Raw genomic sequence first — 18,904 nt, forward strand, 5'->3', positions numbered from 1 at the left:
AAGAAAAGAAAAGAAAAAAGAAAAACAAAAAATTAGAGGATGGAATGTAGTTTTCCACCAATCAGAGCAATCCAAACAAAAGTTGGGTTTGGACTCAGTGGAAGGAGGTAAATCAGGTTTTTTTTTTTTTTTTTTTTGCTTCAATGAGGTTCAAGAAAACTGAGTCCTCTCTTTGCTCCAGTCTAGCGGTCCCAAATTATTCTTTGGTGATTGAGGCTAAAACCCTGGCTACTAATCAAGTGTTACTTTGACTCACTTTGCCTTAGTTTATCTTTGTTGCATCCATCCTCCTAGAGGTACAGGGGAGGGGGCAAGACAGAATTGGGAATGCCTGCTTCTCTGCACCACGTATACACATAGTGGTGGCCATTCCAAAACCTGAAAGGTCTAAACATCAGGCCTCAGTCTGGCCTAGTGTTTCTCAACAGGGTCCCATGTTGACCCAGGATAGCTTTTGTTGTTGGCCTGTCCTGAGCATTGCAGGATGTTTTGCATATGCTAGTAGAACCTATCAATCTTCTCAGAATTCCAGATGTTTCCTATAGGATGACACCCTCCCCTCATCATCTTTGAGAACTAATGGATTCTTTGTGCTTGCTCACCCACATGCTCATCTTTGTGTTTGCATGTCCCCCACACTGAACCTGCACCCTGCCATTTCCTAGGTGTCTGCTTAGCAAGAGCTTCCAATTACTAAATATTCGTATCCCTAGAACTTTAAATACAATAGGTTCTCAAGGAACTAAAATAAAATGCTAATATGAGAATAATTTAGAATATAACTGAATTTTAGATGATTTATAAAGCAACATGGAATCTTGCAGAAACTCAGGGACAGGCCAGGTACAGTGGCTCACGCCTGTAATCCCAGCACTTTGGGAAGCCAAGGTGGGCAGATCACTTGAGGTCAGCAGTTCGAGACCAGCCTGACCAACATGGTGAAACCCCATCTCTACAAAAATTAACTGGGTGTGGTGGTGTGCATCTATAATCCCAGCTACTTGGAAGGCTGAGGCAGGAAAATGGCTTGAAGTGGGGCACCAAAGGTTGCAGTGAGCCGAGATGGCGCCATTGCACTCCAGCCTGGGCGATAGAGCAATCAAATAAAAAAAAAAGAAAGAAAAGAAAAGAAACTCAGGGATGCTGTTGTTATAACTAGTGTTCTTTGTTCTATGGTGTGCTGAAAAGAGAGTTAATGATTAATGGAGTCCTGGCTGTCAATTCACCGTGAGTCATAGATGATGTGTCCTAATGTTTCAGATTTGTGACTGGGGATGCCCTGGAAGAATAGTCTGGAAATTATGACCTTCATCTGGCGATTGTAGCTCTTAAAGCCTCCAAGGAAGCCATTCTTACATTGTGTCATGAAGTTATACTCTATCTCGAATCTGTGCCAGAAAAAATAAAATGTGTGTTAATGTATATATGATAAGCTATGTTTTATTGGACTAATCATTACAGAACTTTTATTAGGCACCTACTGTGAGCCAGGCACTGTGCTAGTGTCTTTGAAGGCATTATTTAATTTAATGCCCACAAAATGCCTCTGTGGTGAGCAGTATTGTTATTCTCATTTTGCATATAAGGAAGTTAAGGCTTAAGAAAGTTGTGCAGCTTCCTCAGGATCACCAAGCCAGTTAAGTGACAGTGTCAGATTTCAAATTCAGACTTTGAAATTCATTCTCTAATTTCTTCAGGCTACATGGATCTGTTCGGTCCAGTCTAGCTGTCCCAAGTTCTACTTTGGTGTTTGAGGCTGAAATCCCAACTACTAATTTTACTTGCTTTGCTTTACTGCTTGTGGCCTTGTTGAGTATATCCTCCTCCAGAAAGAAGGGACGTGGCAAGACAGAAGCAGCAAGATTTTATTCAACAGGTATTTATTAGCACCACCACGTGCAGACCTCTGCACTGTGCAAACAGGACAGACATGTTCCTGCCTGAGAAGATGTGTGGATAAGTGCACGGATGTATGGATAGGTGGATAAAATAAATTAGGGGGAAACATATGGAATAAATGAACAAATAAGTTAATTACGGCATGCGAGAATCGGAGGGACGAGTGGATGGCATGGGTGGGTGGGTGAATGGGGAGGTAAACGAACGAACGAATGAATGAATGAAGTGGTTTTGAGTCTGCGCTACCAGAAGCCCGAGCGCCTGGCGGCGGGCGGGTGGGCGGAGGGGCGGCTACTCCACACAGTACGGTAGGTGCAGGCTGCTCCTCCTGGAGCCCCGCTCGCACCGCCTCCCCCTCCTCTCCTCCTGCTCCTCCTTCTTCGCCGCAGCCACCGCCGCCGGGCGCCCGCCGGCCGCCACGACCCCAGTACCCAGCGGGCGGACGGAGGAGGCGATAGCCGCGCGCTGCTGCACTAGTCCTACCGCCGCCGCTGCCGCCGCGATGCGCAGAGGGGCCGAACCGCCCGGGGGCCGCCGCCGCCGCCGCCGTGCCTCACCATGAAGCTCCGCAGCAAGGCGGCGGCGCTGCTCCTGCTCGCGCTGGCCGCGCTGCTGCTGGCGCTGCTGTCCCTGCGCGCCGGCCGCGCTGAGCCCCCTGCGCCGCTCGCGCGTCCCGCGTCCGCCCCGCAGCGCCACCCTGCGCGGGTCCCCGCACGCTGGCCGGGGCCGGGCGCCCTCCCCAGAGCCGGCCCCGGAGCTCGGAGGCGCCGTCCCCTCCGTCCGCGTCCCCGAGCGGAACGCCGGGGCGCTGTAAGACTGGAGAAGTTGGCGAGGTGAGTCGTGGCAACCCCAGAATCCCATGTGGGGACCCGTGTCTCGCTCCATACACCAGTGCCAAGTCCAAGGGAGGCTTTGGGCCGGAGAGACAGACTTCCAAGTTTCACCCACGGGCTGCCCACTTATGTTTCTTAGCCAGATTGAAATGAAGACCCACCTTGGTGGACTCCTCCTAACAGCTCAGTGCTGATAATCACGTACATTTTGAAGTGTCAAGGAAAGTGGTTTTGTACGTTACATTTTTTAACTGTCAAGGCAAGGCGTGTTTTTGCACTCTTGCAAACATGCACCCTTTGTTTAATTTTTCAAAAGCCATCGCGATGCAAGAATGCTTATCTAATTCTCATGTTTCACTGGAGAATTTTACCGAAACCGTAGATCTGATTGAGTTGGAAAAGTTAGATGTTTACCAAGGACTGGCTGCCTCTCATTCAACCTCGAGTACCCCCGTGCTTAGAACAGAAGAGACACTTGACCTAAGTTTATTAAAAAGAAGTTTTCTCCTTGAAAGGACTGATGAGTGGTACAGAAAAGACGGAGTGGGGGTTTCTTGATCTTCATGCTGTTTCAGGTTCAAGTGTGGTCAAAGGGTCCTACAAGGAAAACATCTTAACCTTCGACTTTCTGTTTGATACTCTCTTTCCCTACACAAAGCTTAACACGCGGAGGCTTTTCATCCGAACGCTTTATCTTTGGCCTTGGGTTGCTGGAACGCCCGCAGGTTAGGGATTTGCGTTCATTTCCTTTGTTGTGGAGGGTTTTCCACCATCCCCTTGTCTTGTAGCGGGTCTGTTTCATCTGCGCTTTTCAAAACTGTTGTTTCTAACTTCCATTGCAACGTCCTCATTTGCCAGGCTCTTTAATTTCAACCTGAAAAAAGTTGAAAAATTCCTTTTTGACCATAATGACTAAATCTCTTTGGCACTATTATTGTAATCAAGAGAAAAGACAGGAAACCTCAAGAAGGAACTGTGTCAGCTTTGTTTGCCTTATGCCTCAGTACAGATGGGTACTGACAAGTTTTAGTGGGGGGGAAGCTCCCAATAATCTATCACTTTAAAGTACTTATAACATTTTACAGCCCTTTGTGGATGTATACAGTCTTTAAGGATATCTCTGTTAGGAAATTAATAGGATTTCCCCCTTCTATACTGGAATTTCTTATAATAGATTAATCAGGGTTTAACTGCAAATTTAATATGATTTCTAAGTTTGATGGGATAACTGGTAAGATAATATAATAACTGTCACCCCTTAACGTACCTAACCTAATGCCAGGGACAGTGCTAACCGCAGTGCATAAAAATAGTCACAGTTAACATTAACACTTACATATACAACTGCATAATCCACACCATAACCTCACCCTACCCCCGATTTTTCTTTTTTTTGAGACAGATTCTCGCTCTGTCGCCCAGGCTGGAGTGCAGTGGCTGGATCTTGGCTCGCTGCAACCTCTGTCTCCCAGGTTCAAGCCTCCCGGGTTCAAGTGATTCTCATGCTTCAGCCTGCCAAGTAGCTGGGATTACAGGCGTGTGCCACCGTGCCTAGCTAATTTTTAGTAAAGAGACAGGGTTTCACCATATTGGCCAGGAACTCCTAAGCCCAAATGATCCACCTGCCTCAGCCTCCCAAAGTGCTAGGATTACAGGTGTAAGCCACTGCGCGTGGCCCACACCGTAACCCTTTGATAGTCGTTCTCAAAGTGTAGACTTCAGAGCAGTGGCACAGGCATCATCTGGGAACTTGTTAGAAATGCAGATTCCTGGGCCCCACCCCAGCCCTACAGAATCAGGAGCTTTGGGGGTTAGCATCAGCAACCTGTGTTTTAACAAGTCCCTCCCATTGCTTCTCATGCATAACAAAGTTTGAGAACCTGCTCTGCAAATAAGCACCAATGTGATCCCCACTTTCAGATGAAGAAAGTATTGCACAAGGGTTAGCAATTTGTCCAAGGTTCACAGGTAACCTGGTAGAGAAGGATAAAGATTCAGGCAGTGTGGGCTCTGGTTGAGCACTTACCTGTTATGCTGATGTCATGCCATAGACTTGCCTGCAATTCGTAATTTTACTGAGATGTTTTTTTAAAGAAACACTATAGATTTTTGGAACTCTGATTCTTCAATGTGTTGAGAACAGTGTCACAGCATCTTTTTGTCTCTATCTGAACAAAGTGGCTCTGACTAGGAGGAGATCATGAACAGAATCCAAATGGATGTTTTAGGGAAGGACTATTTCCAGGAGCAGCCGTACACTTGAAGCCATTTTTCTTTTGAACATATCTCTTAGATTATCATGGAAATCATGGCCAACACCATAGGAATAAAGAACAACATTTTAAAACGGGGGAAGGAATAAAAAACAAAAGCCACAGGAAGTGTCAGACTCAAATGCATAAACAGCTGACATTTTCTGGGACTTATTTATCTTTCTCTTGCTACCTCAACAGAAATGGCAGCAGAAGATTCTGAAGTTGTGAGGGAGCAGGAGGAAAGATCTCTACTAGGGCTCCTTTATTGCTTTCCTAATTCTGCTTGGGTTAAATTTTTGTGGTTTAGGAGGAATTTTATTTAGGGAAGGAAGAGAAAGCCTCGTGTTTTCAGAAAACTAGTGCTTTAATCTCTTGACATGGCTAGAATCCAGAAGAGATGAAGGCTATGTGATCTCATTTCTCTGGCCTGGGGAGGGTCAGACTTGCGGTTGTAGTTAGCTGAGAGCCTGGAGTTGGATGCGACACAGTCCACCACCTGCTTACCATCCACAGCCGGTGCTGCCTCACCTCCCCTAGGGGGCTGCTGTAAGTGAAGTTCTGCCACGTCAATGCAGGAAACATAGCACTCTCCTTCCACATCTTGTTTTCATTTCACAGAAGTTTCCAAGGACTTGCCTCGTTAGTAGGCAGACCCTGCAATTTTATAACTAGTCATTTGTATGCAATCTGTCCTGCGGTGGCCTCCTTCTCTATAAATATAAAGCCAGAAGGTAAGTAAGGTCTGAGCTTTTCTGTCAAGGGTGGGGAGGATTTGAAAACGAACACCATACTGGAAGCAGCAGTCCCAGTGCACAAGAGAAATGAAATTTTCCTTTTATTTTGGTTTATTGGTGATTTATAGCTGGCTGACTTCCAAAAAGAATTTGAGATGACACATAGTAAAAGACACATATACAATAAGTCCATTTAAATGATATAAAAAATGAAAAGTCATAAAGAAGAGGGGTAAATAAATATTGTTTGTCAAAAAATAAACAGTACTTTTGTTAGTAGGATTAAGTGTTAAATTTAACTCTAAGCTTCCCAGCAGCCATTTCGAAAAGGGAACCATGATGAGCTGCCTCATTTTCACTGAATAAGAGGAAAGGTTTATCAAGAGAGATCTTTTTTTTTTTTTTTATGGAACTACATCATAAGATGAGAATTGTACTTGGGAATAGATTTTAGACATTAGAAGACTCTCTCTACGTTGCTTCTGAAAACTCCTCCTTGAGCCCACATATGGAAAAGGAGGTTTAACTGCGAATCAGTGCAATATAGAAAAGAATTTGGCATGTGGAATCCAGCAAACTGGATTCTAGTCCAAAGCCATTTCACCTTATTTTCTTCATCTGTGAAATGAGTAAATCCAAAAGTTGTCTGAGATCTCTTCCAGCTCAGGCATTTGATGATCCTGTGATGAGATCATCAAGTTTAGCAACAAAATCCCAGCGATGGCGATTGCATGGCCCTTTGTGCTAACTCTTGCAAAATCACTGTTTCTCATTTATGGGCTCCATCCTAGGACTCTTACTGATTACTCAACCTCAACCCTCTCCAGAACTTAATTCTTTTTCTTCTGTGTTGGCCTGGATATTGCTGTTTCTCTTAAAATATGGCTTCTGAGGGAGACTTAAGCTACCTCTAAGCCCTGTAGTTTTACTCTGCCATTTTATTCCACAGTCATTCAGCAAAGGTGATTTCACATTTACTCTGCCAGGTACTCTTGGTACAATGGTGAATGGAGATGCTGCCCTCCCAGAATTTGGGGATGAGGGAAAGGAGACAATACAGAAATACATTACACTTGGCAGCAGCCCCATCTGTTCCAGTGAAAGAAATCATGTGTCTCATCAACAGACACAATTTCCTGCGGTTCTCTTTAGTGTCTGAGATAAGTTTTCTCAGAGTATTCAAACCTGAATAAAGGTCTTACTAAAAAGGGATGGTGTTCTATAGCAAAAGGCTTCATCTATGGCCATCCTATAATTAGCGGATAGCCCCAGAGCACATTAATGGTGTCCGGATCTTGAGTACCATCTATGATATTATGTAGTGTGAGTCTTGATTCTATCCACAATTCATTTTTGCTGATTGGTCCATGAATCCCCTCGATCACCCTCCACACCTACTCAGTCAGTAAGCCCTCTTGGTTCTGTCTCAAAAGTACATGCCCGGTTCCACCATTTCTACTCCGTGGTTACTTACTGAGCTCCTAACCACCATTATTCCCTGCCCGGACACCTACAGGTGCCTACTCTCTGGTTTGTGTGGTTTCACTCTAGCGCCCTCTACAGTCCATTTTCCTCACAGCTGCTGAAATTATCTACTAAGTAGACCACATGGGGTTCCACCCATTTGCTGGTTAAAGCCCTCCAGCGACTGACTTCCCATCCCACTAAGAATAAATTTCAGTTTCCCAGTGTGGCCTTTGAGCCCTTGCCTGATCTTAACCCCATTTAGTGTTCTGGCCTCCTCTCTTGCCACTCCCCATTCATTTGCTCGGCTTCAGCCACACTGACCTTTAAATACACCAAGCCCATTCCTGCTTCAGCAGTATGGGCTGAAGTATGCATCCATTCTCTGCCCTGGAGTGTCTGCACACATCCTAGCATGGCCAACTCCCACTTTTCTTTCAGGACTGTACTCAAATGTCTTCTGAGAGGGGTCCTTCTAGCTGTTGAAGAACACAGGGTCCTCTCCATCACTCTCTTCTTCCTTACCCTGCCTAGTGCTTTGCTTTTCATAGCACTCACTGTGTGAATATTGTATTTTATTTGTTCCTGCCCCTCATGTACACTTAACAGTGATCTCTTTAATCACTGTTTCACTGACTCCTAAAACAGAGATGATCTCATGATAGATATTCAATAAATATTTGCTGAATGAACTAATGAATGAGTGCAGGACCTGACTGTACCAGCCCTATTCTATGACTTTACGTATAGTATTAAGTTCCTTATTATCTAATAATATTCAAAATAGTCTTATAGCCTTTAGAAGAATAGTAAGGGTCTTTAATAGTAACACCATTAAGGCCAGGCACAGTGGCTCACACCTATGATCCCAGCACTTTGGGAGGCCGAGGCGGGCAGATCATGAGGTCAAGCGATCAAGACAATCCTGGCCAACATGGTGAAACCCCGTCTCTACTAAAAATACAAAAATTAGCTGGGTGTGTTGGTGGGCGCCTGTAGTCCCAGCTACTTGGGAGGCTGAGGCAGGAGAATCACTTGAACCTGGGAGGCAGAGATTGCAGTAAACTGAGATTGCACCACTGCACTTCAGCCTGGGCAACAGAGCAAGACTCCATCTCAAAAGAAAAAAAAAAAAGTAACACTGTTAATAGAGAGGGACGTTTCTCCTTTTAAATAGATTTTATTATTTTTTATTATTTGTAATAAAAGGAGGACCGGTAGGAGAGTTTTTAGAAAACTAAATGGGGTTGAGATCAAGCAAGAGCTCAAAGGCCACACTAGGATACTGAAATGTATTCTTAGTATGATGGGAATTCAGTCACTGGAGGGCACAGTGAGATAGTGTCTCACTAGGTCACCTCAAGGTAGTGTCTGAGACCACCATGATGATCCATCCCTTTCATAGTGTGAGCTTCTTGTATCCAGGACTAAGCCCGTCAATCCATTCATTTCTCTGCCAACAGCTATTGGTTCACAGTTGTGTCATCTGACCCAAACTGGCCCAGTCAGCCAGAAGGAAAGAACTTATTTTACATTATTAAACAAAAGACTCCATCTTCTAGATACAACCAAGGAAATAAATAGCCCCAGCTGCCACCATGATCATAAAGGAATCCCCTTTAGGATAAAGCCCTCTGTTTGAACAGTAGAAAAAGAAAGAAGATATGGGTCCTTGAGGACACCACTGGGTCCCGGAATCAAGGCATCCTAAGGTCTAACGTTTCTTGGGCCCTGTGTTGAAGTTGAGGGTTCCATAATTACATCCAAAATGATTTTAGCTGAACCAGGTGGTTCTTTTAAATAAAAATCTTGGAACTATTGATGGAGAGAAAGTGGAATAGTTGGGGGGGCACCCAGGAAGTGAGCATCCACCACTCTGGAGCAGCCATTGTGTGCACTTGACCTTATCAAATGCTGTGCGTAACTTACCAGAGGTAACTTCCTGAGTGAAATTAGAGCTTTTCTTAAGGATTTTTAAAAACTGGGATCACAGGCTATATGGTAAATGTACCAGATAGTGATAGCTTGAGCATACCTGTAGAATGATCCTACGAGGCAGACACACCTGAACGTGTGTTCCAACCTAGGGAATCGTGGAGCAGCCAACCCAGTGATTCATTCTTATGTTCTATGAGGAACATCTGAGCCCCCGTCCTTTCCCATGGAACATGGGCTGTACAGGGGATTGAGGCCTTGAGTTTGGGTTTGCATGAAGGTTGCCAGGTGGAGGTCGTTGAGGGGAGGGTGGTAAGTGATAACGCTATAATATATAAACTGCACACCTTTTGCAAACAGTTGCGGTTCTTCTGCCCAGCCCTCCCAACTGGCCTATACAACCCACCACCACCGGGCTGTATATAAGGCGGTCCTCCTGCCCAGCCCGCTGCCACTGAACTCTCTCCCCTGTATGGAAGCCCCCAGTAAAACCCCAGGTCTCATTTCCTAGCTCTGGGTGTCTTCTTCAGCTCTTGAACCTGGTGCCTTCCCCACTGAGGTTAATAGGGGTTTGGCACAACAGAGACCTAAGGAAACAACATAAGGGCAAACTGTTTCTAGTGGCTGAAGCTGTACACTATGCAACTTAGGGATTGCAGCTGTATTTATGCCAGTGGAGACGGCTGTTCTGCAATGGGTGTTCATGGGAACCAAGATGATATGGAGAGATGAGAGGTGATGCAGAGCAACCCAGATGGGGTGGGGTGGGGTCAGGTGGGCTCGCAGGTCAGTTCCCAATGTTGTTCCAAGGCCAGCTTCTTGCCTTTCACTGGCTGTGCTGTCTCAAGCTTTTCTAGATTCCGTGATGTAATCAGCTCCCTTTTTTCTTAATCTAATTTGACTTGCATTTGTTTCTTACTAGCAAAGAGTCCTAACTAATTTGAATATAGCACCTGCTTTTAGCACCTTTACTAAATCAGTAAATACTGGCCATATTGACACTGTGCCTTTTAAAACTCACAAGTGAGAGTCTTTGGAAGAGAATTTGAGAACAGATTTTCTTTAGGAATACTTCTCTTCATTTATAATTCAATGTAAAAAAACAAAAAAAACAGAGTATTATGTTATATGTATTTTAGCACAATTTACAAATAATAAAAAGAAAATAAGAGACTTCTGTTGAAGACAGAATTCATTTTACATTTCCCTTAAATATTCTGATATATTTCAGATTAAGAAGTTCTGAAAACTCCTCCTGGAAAAATAAGCTTTTTGACATGTACCTTTATTGGGAGTTGCTGATTTTGTGCCAGCAAAGAGAACCCTGATATATTTCAAGTGACTTTTAAGTGATTCCCTATCTCTTTTAGCAACATGAGAAACTGTAATCTCATATGTATAATTTAGAATCCAAGCTTTACACAAAACAGAAGAGAATGCATAATCCAAAATGTGACTCCCTTTTATGAGTGAGAAAACTGAGATCCAAGAGGTGAAATAATAATGTACACAAAACACCTAGCACAGGGTTAGCTCATGGGAGTCACCAAATGATTCGCTGTTCTGAGTGCTATTATTATCCATCATTGCATTGTTAGTAACTGAGCCATAACTAGACCCAGCTAACTGGGTGACTAACAAAGACCTGTGTGACTTTGAATAAGTCAGTCCTCAGCAAATTGTGGCTTTCTCAGAGATAAGTTCAGTGACAAAAGGAGACAATGCAGGTAAAATGCTGACACTGAACATGCCACACCAGAAACTCCTGGCAAGTGTTAGCAAGGGTTAAGATGCAGATTCAAGGGTGGGCCTGGTGACTCATGCCTGTAATCCCAGCACTTTGGGAGGCTGAGGCAGGAGGATCTCTTGAACCCAGAGTTAGAGACCAACCTAGGCAACATAGTGAGACCCCCTCCCCCAATCTCTATTTCAGTTTTATGTATTTTTTAAAAGATGCAGATTCAAGCAGCCTTTTTCTGTGGGGGTAGGTATGACTTGAAACGGCGACTCAGCTTCTATATATAATAAATGATACACCAATCTCAGTCTCGTGGTACTCATTCAGGTAAGTTTTCTCCATGTAAGAATTCCCGATAGGTCTGGGCATGCAGCCTCCTCCTCTATATCTCCTAAGGGGAAAATTCCATCCAGCTAAAGTCCCAGGGTGGCCTACGTTGGCTTCACTTGGATCACATGTGTATCCAATCACTGATGGCTACATGTGGTATGTGCCTACAGCTGGTGGGATGAGGAGCAGCTGATTCAACCCCTCCAAGCCTCACAGACTGAGAACAGAAAAAGAGTGGTGTCTCCAAAATAAAATTAAGGTGCTTTTACCAGAAAGTCCTAAAAACGGATGCCAATAAGAAACCCCAGAATCCAAAGCAGATGTCCATTATCATCAGTATGGCCATTTTACAGATGAGGAAACTGAGAGCTAAAGGTGGTTAAAGCACTTGCCCGAGATAGGACAGCCAAGTGGCAGGCGTAGAATTTGAGGCAAGTTCATGTGCTTCTAGAGGAAAACTGCTAACCACCGTGCTGTACCTGAGAACAAATCTCACAGTTTGAACCATTCAGTAGCTTTCTAGAACCTCTCTAGTTTTTTGTAATTGTTCAAATTTTGTAAGAAAAAAACAAGTTATGAAAATGATCCTACTTCAAGTTTAAAAGTTTTTATATATTTACATATTTATATACACACACCCACATATATTGGGTATAATTCTGGAAGACAGTATACCAAAAAAGATTTTTTTTGAGGCAAGGTTTCGCTCTTGTTGCCCAGGCTCGAGTGTAATGGCTCACTGCAATCCCCACCTCCCAGGTTCAAGCAATTCTCCTGCCTCAGCCTCCCCAGTAGCTGGGATTACAGCACTTGCCACCATGCCCGGCTAATTTTGTTTTTGTTTTTGTTTTTTTTTTTTTTTTTTTTTTTTTTAGACAGAGTCTCACTCTGTTGCCCAGGCTGGAACGCAGTGGCACGGTCTGGGCTTACTGCAAACCTCCACCTCCTGGACTCAGGTGATTCTCCTACCCCAGTCTCCCAAATATCTGGGATTACAGGTTTACAGGCGCCCAGATAATTTTTGTATTTTCAGTAGAGATGGGGTTTCACCATGTTGGCCAGGCTGATCTCGAACTCTTGACCTCAGGGGATCCATATCGGCTTCCCAAAGTGCTGGAATTACAGGCATGAGCCACTGTGCCCAGCCAGTATACCAAAATTGTAACAGTAGTTATGAAATTGGAATTGAGCACCCCCCCACATTTGCCAGTAGCAGTTGAAAATTTTCTATGATGTATGCACTACTTGTATATGCACTAAATAACTTAAAGTCTATAATTACCATAAAAATTAAAAATCCCTCGATGGCCTGAGGCTTAAGAAGCTGGAAATTAGTTGGGGAGACCATTTTTCTTTGTTTCCTCCCTCTAAGTTTCAAAGTCCTTTATGTTCTTTTTCAGGAAATGAGAAATGCCCCTTTGCAGAATATGTAATCCTCATGTAATTCTTTTCCCTCGTATGTCAACAGCCATTTACTTCAAACTAGCACTGCCGATTCATATTTTAAAATCTCAATAACATGTTAATTTGGAAAGAAGAAGGAGATGGAGAAATAAAATCTGCTATATGTCAGGAACAATCATAAGGGAAAAAGTGAAATGAGAATAGTCCAGGTGCCTTCATAGAATAAACACAAATGTGAATGACCTCAACGAATGGCAAATGGATGGATTAGGAAGGTAGAGATGGTGAAGGTCTGTTGTGGAAATCGTTCCCTGCACATGAGCACTCGGGGAGGCTGGGCATGGGAGACTGAAGTCCAGTCCATGCCAGGAACCTTTCGTAGGGGCTTCATATGCTCAGAGAGGGTTCTTTTTCTAACTTACTTGTGTGTGGTTCCAAATGTAATATAATGATTAAAAGCATGGCCTCTTAAGTCCAGCTCTCTGGATTTGAATCCTTGCTGTGACACTGATTTTAAAGGTTATGTATGTGCACAATGATGTCTAAAAGCAAACACACACATGTATACACGTAGCTGTAATCACCAACGTTAGGCACTGCACACCTACTATGCATTAGACCTAGACTTTGTTTAAGAATACAGCCTCACTGGGAAGCCAAGGCGGGTGGATCATGAGGTCAGGAGTTGAAGACCAGCCTGGCCAACGTGGTGAAACCCCATCTCTACTAAAAATACAAAAATTAGCTGAGCATGATGGTGGGTGCTTGTAATCCCAGCTACTCGGGAGGTGGAGGCAGAGAATTGCTTGAACCCGGGAGGTGAAGGTTATAGTGAGCTGAGATCACGCCACTGTACTCCAGCCTGGATAATAGAGCGACACTCCATCTCAAAAAAAAAAGAATACAGCCTCATTTCACATATTATGAGCCAAGCTAAATATGTACTATTAATAATTAAATGCATTTATCAAATAATGTCATTAAGTCCTCCATGGAGTTTTTGGCACTCTGTTGGCATTATTCATATAATACCATGACTTCAAGGCAATTGCCAGCTCTTCTGTCTGTCTTGAAAGATTTATGATATTTGATTTAACTTGAAACCATGGGTCATTAAAAGTGATTTAACTGTTAGCAAAGTCCTTAGTGTCATGTGTGGGTTCTGAGTGAAGAATCTAATCATGGCATCAAGGGAGAACATTTTTGTCAGGGGACTCATGCCTTCTAAAGCCTGTGGTTTGCAGGGAGCTTTAGGAGTGACTCTCACTGCCAACACTTGGCATGGCTATAATTATCCATCACCCGACTGTCCGTCTAGGGGCGGTATCAAAGTGTTGTTTCCACTTTCGTAACTGCCACTCTCACCTCATTTGCAGACCTTCTCTGTGTTAAAATAGCAAAAATGGTTTCATCTTGCAAAACATTCCACTAGGGAGGGGGGCACCACTAATCTATTCTTCCCATAAGGTGAGCATATTCAGCTTCTTAAAATTCATCTTCTACAATTTCCCCCCCATGTATTTCTGTTTCCTTCTGTAAGTAAAACTAGTTGCCAACAGCACAATTTCGGGCTGTATTTGAAAGAAGTGTGATTTTCCATCCAACTTACCTTGCTAGGCTGTATGGCAGCCTCAGGTGCACCTGAGTTAATTTAGCTTGACAGTTCAGGGGAAGCACTGATAAGAGAACTAGCAGGAAACAGCAGAGAAGAGGGTCTGAGTAGAACCAATTACTCGCTTTAATAATTCAGTGTGTTTTGCTGTAATAGGCTACAAAGTAAATAGCACTACACATAAATGCCATATTTCATTATTTATACACTCCAGAAATTGAAGTTTAATTAAGTCGCACGCTTGAGACTTTTAAGCGATTAGGGAGACGCTTGTCTCAGGCACCATGGAGAGGAAGCATGGAAGTTGCTCCTCCAAGCCTTCTGTGTTATTCTGAATATCATTTTTGATTTGAGCATGGGGAACATTCCAGCCAGGACAAATGGGACAACATTTTCGAAACTTCACTTGTTCCCACATGGCATCACAATTCTTTTTTTTTTTCTTTTTGAGATATAGTTTTGATCTTGTTGCCCAGCTGGAGTACAGTGGCTCGATCTTGACTCACTGCAACCTGCGCCTCCCAGGTTCAAGTGATTCTCCTGCCTCAGCATCCCTAGTTGCTGGAATTACAGGTGCCCACCACCACACCCAGCTAATATTTTTGTATTTTTAGTAGAGATGGGGTTTCACCATGTTGGCCAGGCTGGTCTCTAACTCCTGACCTCAGGTGATCCACCCGCCTTGGCCTCCCAAAGTACTAGGATTACAGGCGAGAGCCACTGCACCTGGCCCACAAGTCTTATAATACTGCTACACTACCATTACCTGCTTTAAAATTTTTTACATCTATCCATGTTATAAACATAAGTGCATTGATGTATTTATTTAATAACAGCTTTATTGCAGTTTAACTCAAATACCTTTTAAAAGTATACAATTCAGGCCGGGCATGGTGGCTCACACCTGTAATCCCAGCACTTTGGGAGGCTGAGGTGGGTAGATCACTAGGTCAGGAGTTCAAGACCAGCCTGGTGAACATGACAAAACCCTGTCTCTACTAAAAATAAAAAAAAAGTTAGCTGGGCATCGTGGTGCATGCCTGTAATCCCAGCTACTTGGGAGGCTGAGGCAGGAGAATTGCTTGAACCAGGAGGTTGCAGTGAGCCGAGGTCACACCACTGCACTCCAGCCTGGACTATAGAGCAAGACTCTGTCTCAAAAAAAAAAAAAAAAAAACGTATACTATTCTGTGGTTTTTAGTTTATTCAAAGAATTGTGCCTCCATCACCACCATCGAATTTCAGAACATTTTCACATTTTCATTACCCCAAAAAGAAACCCTGTACCCATTAAGCCATTAGTCACTTCCCATTTGCCCCTCCCCCTCGTTATTGACAGCCATTAATCTCTTCTCTTCTCTTCCACCCTCCCCTCCTCCCTCTCCCCCCCTCCTTCCTTCCTTCCTTCTTTCCCTCACTTTCTTCCCTTTGTTTCCTTTGTCTCTTTTTTTTTGAGTCAGTCTTGTTATGTCGCTCAGGATGGAGTGCAGTGGTATGATCTTGGCTCACCGCAACCTCCAGCCCCTGGGTTCAAGTGATTCTCCTGCCTCAGCCACATGAGTAGCTGGGATTGTGGGCACCCACCACCATGCCCAGATAAGTTTTGTATTTTTAGTAGAGATGGGGTTTCTCCATGGTGGCGAGGCTGGTCTCAAACTTCTGGCCTCACGTGATCTGCCCTTCTCATCGTCCCAAAGTGAGGGGATTACAGGCGTGCACCACCACACCTAGCTAATATTTGTATTTGTAGTAGAGATGTGTTTCTCCAAGGTGGACAGGCTGGTCTCAAACTCTCGATCTCAAGTGATCCGCCCACCTTGGCCTCCCAAAATGATGGGATTACAGGCGTGAGCTACCGCACCTGGCCTCATTAATCTACATCCTATTTCTGTGACCTTGCCTATTCTGGACTTTTCACATATGTGGAATCATAAAATATGTGGCTTTTTACGTTTTCATGACGTTCACAGGTTTACTGTTTTCAAGATTTATTTATGTTGTAGCATGCATTGTATCATACTTGATTCCTTTTTATTGCCAGTTATTATTCCATTGTATGGATATACCACATTTGATGTTTCAGTTCACCAGTTGATGGACATTTAATTTGGACTTTTTGGCTATTCAGAATAATGCTGCTATTTGAACATTTGTATATAACCTTTTATATGGACACATGTTTTCAATTCTTGTAGGTATACAACTAGGAGAGGAACTTCTGGATCATATGGTGCCTTCTATATTTAACATTCTCAGGAACTGCCAAACCTTTCCAAAGTGGCTATACCAGTTTCTAATACCACCAGCAGTGTTTGAGGGTCCTAGTTTCTCCACATCCTAAGTACATTTATTTTTAAAAGAAATTTTATATCAGAAAGCCAGAAATTGTCAGCAATAACATAAATAGAAGGTAATTGTCAAATCAAACACTAAGAACACTAAATCTTGTTCATTTCTGGCTTGATATTCTTGCCTACTAAAGGTTCTATTGTCTTTTCAATTGAAAGTGTTCAAGACATATAAGCAGCAAGCTGAATCGAGTGCAGTGGCTCATGCCTGTAATCCCAATACTTTGGGAGGCTGACGGGGGAGGATCACTTGATCCCAGGAGCTCAGGACCAGTCTGGGAAATATAGTGAGACTCCTTCTCTACAAAAATATAAAAATACAAAAGTGTAAGAAAGGCCAGGTGCAGTGGCTCATGCCTGTAATGCCAGCACTTTGCAGGGGCCAAGGCAGGCAGATCCCAAGGTCAGGAATTTGACTCCAGCCTGGCCAACATGGTGAAACCTGGTCTCTACTAAATATACAAAAATTAGCTGGGTATGATGGTGGGTACCTGTAATCCCAGCTACTTGGGAGGCTGAGGCAGGAGACTCATTTGCACCTGGGAGGTGAAGGTTGCAGTGACCCGGGATTGGGCCTGCACTCCAGCCTGGGAGACAAGGCAAGACTTTATCTCAAAAAAACAAAACAATAATTAAAAGAAAAAGAATAGAAAAATATTAAGATTCTTAAAACATATCAAGCTTAGACTTTCTTATTCTTAGACGTTGAAAAAGCACTGAAAATGGAATAGCTTTCTCACTGTGTGACTCAATGTTATTTGCTGCATTGGAGTCTAAATGTTTACGAGCACCTATGCATCATCCCACTGGAATATGTGGAATTCGGAGGCAGTAGGTCTTATGCAAGACCATTTCCGCTTACATTGCACAAGTAATCCAGAGATGACTGGGGTAGCGTTTGCTATGCTTTTTTGTTTTCTTCTCTTAGTCTGATGTTTTCCTTTAGAACTTGGGTAGATTTGGCTGGGTGTGGTGGCTCATGCCTGTAATCCCAGCACTTTGGGAGGCCAAGATGGGTGGATCACAAGGTCAGAAGATCAAGACCATCCTGGCCAATGTGGTGAAACCCCGTCTCTACTAAAATATAAAAAAATTAGCCATTAGCTAGGCATGGTGGCACACACCTGTAGTCCCAGCTACTTGGGAGGCTGAGGCAGGGGAATCACTTGAACACAGGAGGCAGAGGTTGCAGTGAGCCAATATCATGCCACTGCACTCCAGCCTGGTGACAAAGTAAGACTCTGTCTCAAAAAAAAAAAAAGAACTTGGGTAAATTTGGGTAAAAAAAAAAAAAGAATTTGGGTAAACTATCAAAATTGCTATTTTTTTGATAGGATCATAGATATTAACCCAGTAATTCCATTTCTGGGAATGTAGTCTTAAGGAAAGGAGGAGAGGTGAGATGTGAGCTCAGATCCCTGGTTCCTGACCATAGCTGAACTATGGATGATAACAAGTGTGTTAATATGCAGAGTCCAGGACCTCACCCAAGACCCATGGAATCAGAATCCCTGTGGGTTGGGAGTCTACAGAATGACAAAAACTGAAGATGATTATGATGTATGGCCGGGTAGGGAATCCTCTGCCCTACATGGTGTCTGGCATCTCTTCCAGCCACAAAACTGGAAGAATGGCCAAGATTTGGGTAAGGGTCATAGCAGTGAGCAACAAGGAAGGAATGGGTCAGTGGACATTTCAAAGGATCAATCAGGTGAATATGAGCAAGGCAGAAAGAGTCAAAGTTAATTAGAAACATCTTTTTAGGACCAATGTTATGACTCTCATTTTGACTGCTAAGTTGTAAGTTTGTTTCAAATTGGATTAAGGAGGAGGAGATTTATTGGCTTAATAACAAAAGTGCCCAAGGTTAGGGTCTGGTGCACCTAGATCCAGGTAGTGTCACCAGAGATCTGCCCTGCCGTCATCTGGCCCTGCTTTTCCACTGTGATTAGTCAATTCCTGTTCAGGCTCTACCAGCATGGTTACCGGGATCGTTGCCATCAGCCCCTGCCTTAGCAACAGGTCCTTAAAATTCCTGGACAGCAAATGTTCACTCCAGTCCTCTTTTATAAAGTAAAAATAAGAACATTATTAACCATTAGTTAGAGCACTGCTGGAATTCCCTATCACCCATTCCCTGCCCAATCGTAGTCATTCAGGGGGTTAAGAATTCCTAGGTCCCTAGACTGCACTCCCCTGGGTCCTCAGAGTCTTGAGTGACATTTGAGAGGTGCTGAGTGCCATCAGAAGGAGGTGGTGAAAGCCACACCATACCAGGGCCCTTAAACTTTATTATGCGTTGTGACTGCACAGCACTAACACTGATTACCTAAAGCCTGAGATGTTTCGTGT

General features: G+C 43.7%; 1 protein-coding gene across 4 annotated transcripts in view; it reads left to right on the forward strand.

Moving 5' to 3' along the window:
- Positions 1-2,274: 2,274 nt before the first annotated feature.
- GXYLT2 (glucoside xylosyltransferase 2) overlaps positions 2,275-18,904 on the forward strand; it is a 96,207-nt gene continuing 79,577 nt past the window's right edge. For all 4 annotated transcript variants that reach the window (XR_008476770.2, XM_002758582.6, XM_054245871.2 and 1 more), the window contains exon 1: positions 2,275-2,732. Coding sequence is in view for 3 of the 4 variants with exons in the window: in XM_002758582.6 (XP_002758628.1) it covers positions 2,458-2,732 (275 nt within the window). In the remaining variant the exon portion in view is untranslated. The remainder of the gene's footprint in view (positions 2,733-18,904) is intronic.

Source organism: Callithrix jacchus, chromosome 15, assembly GCF_049354715.1.
Source record: "Callithrix jacchus isolate 240 chromosome 15, calJac240_pri, whole genome shotgun sequence".
NCBI classification, from domain to species: Eukaryota; Metazoa; Chordata; class Mammalia; order Primates; family Cebidae; genus Callithrix; species Callithrix jacchus.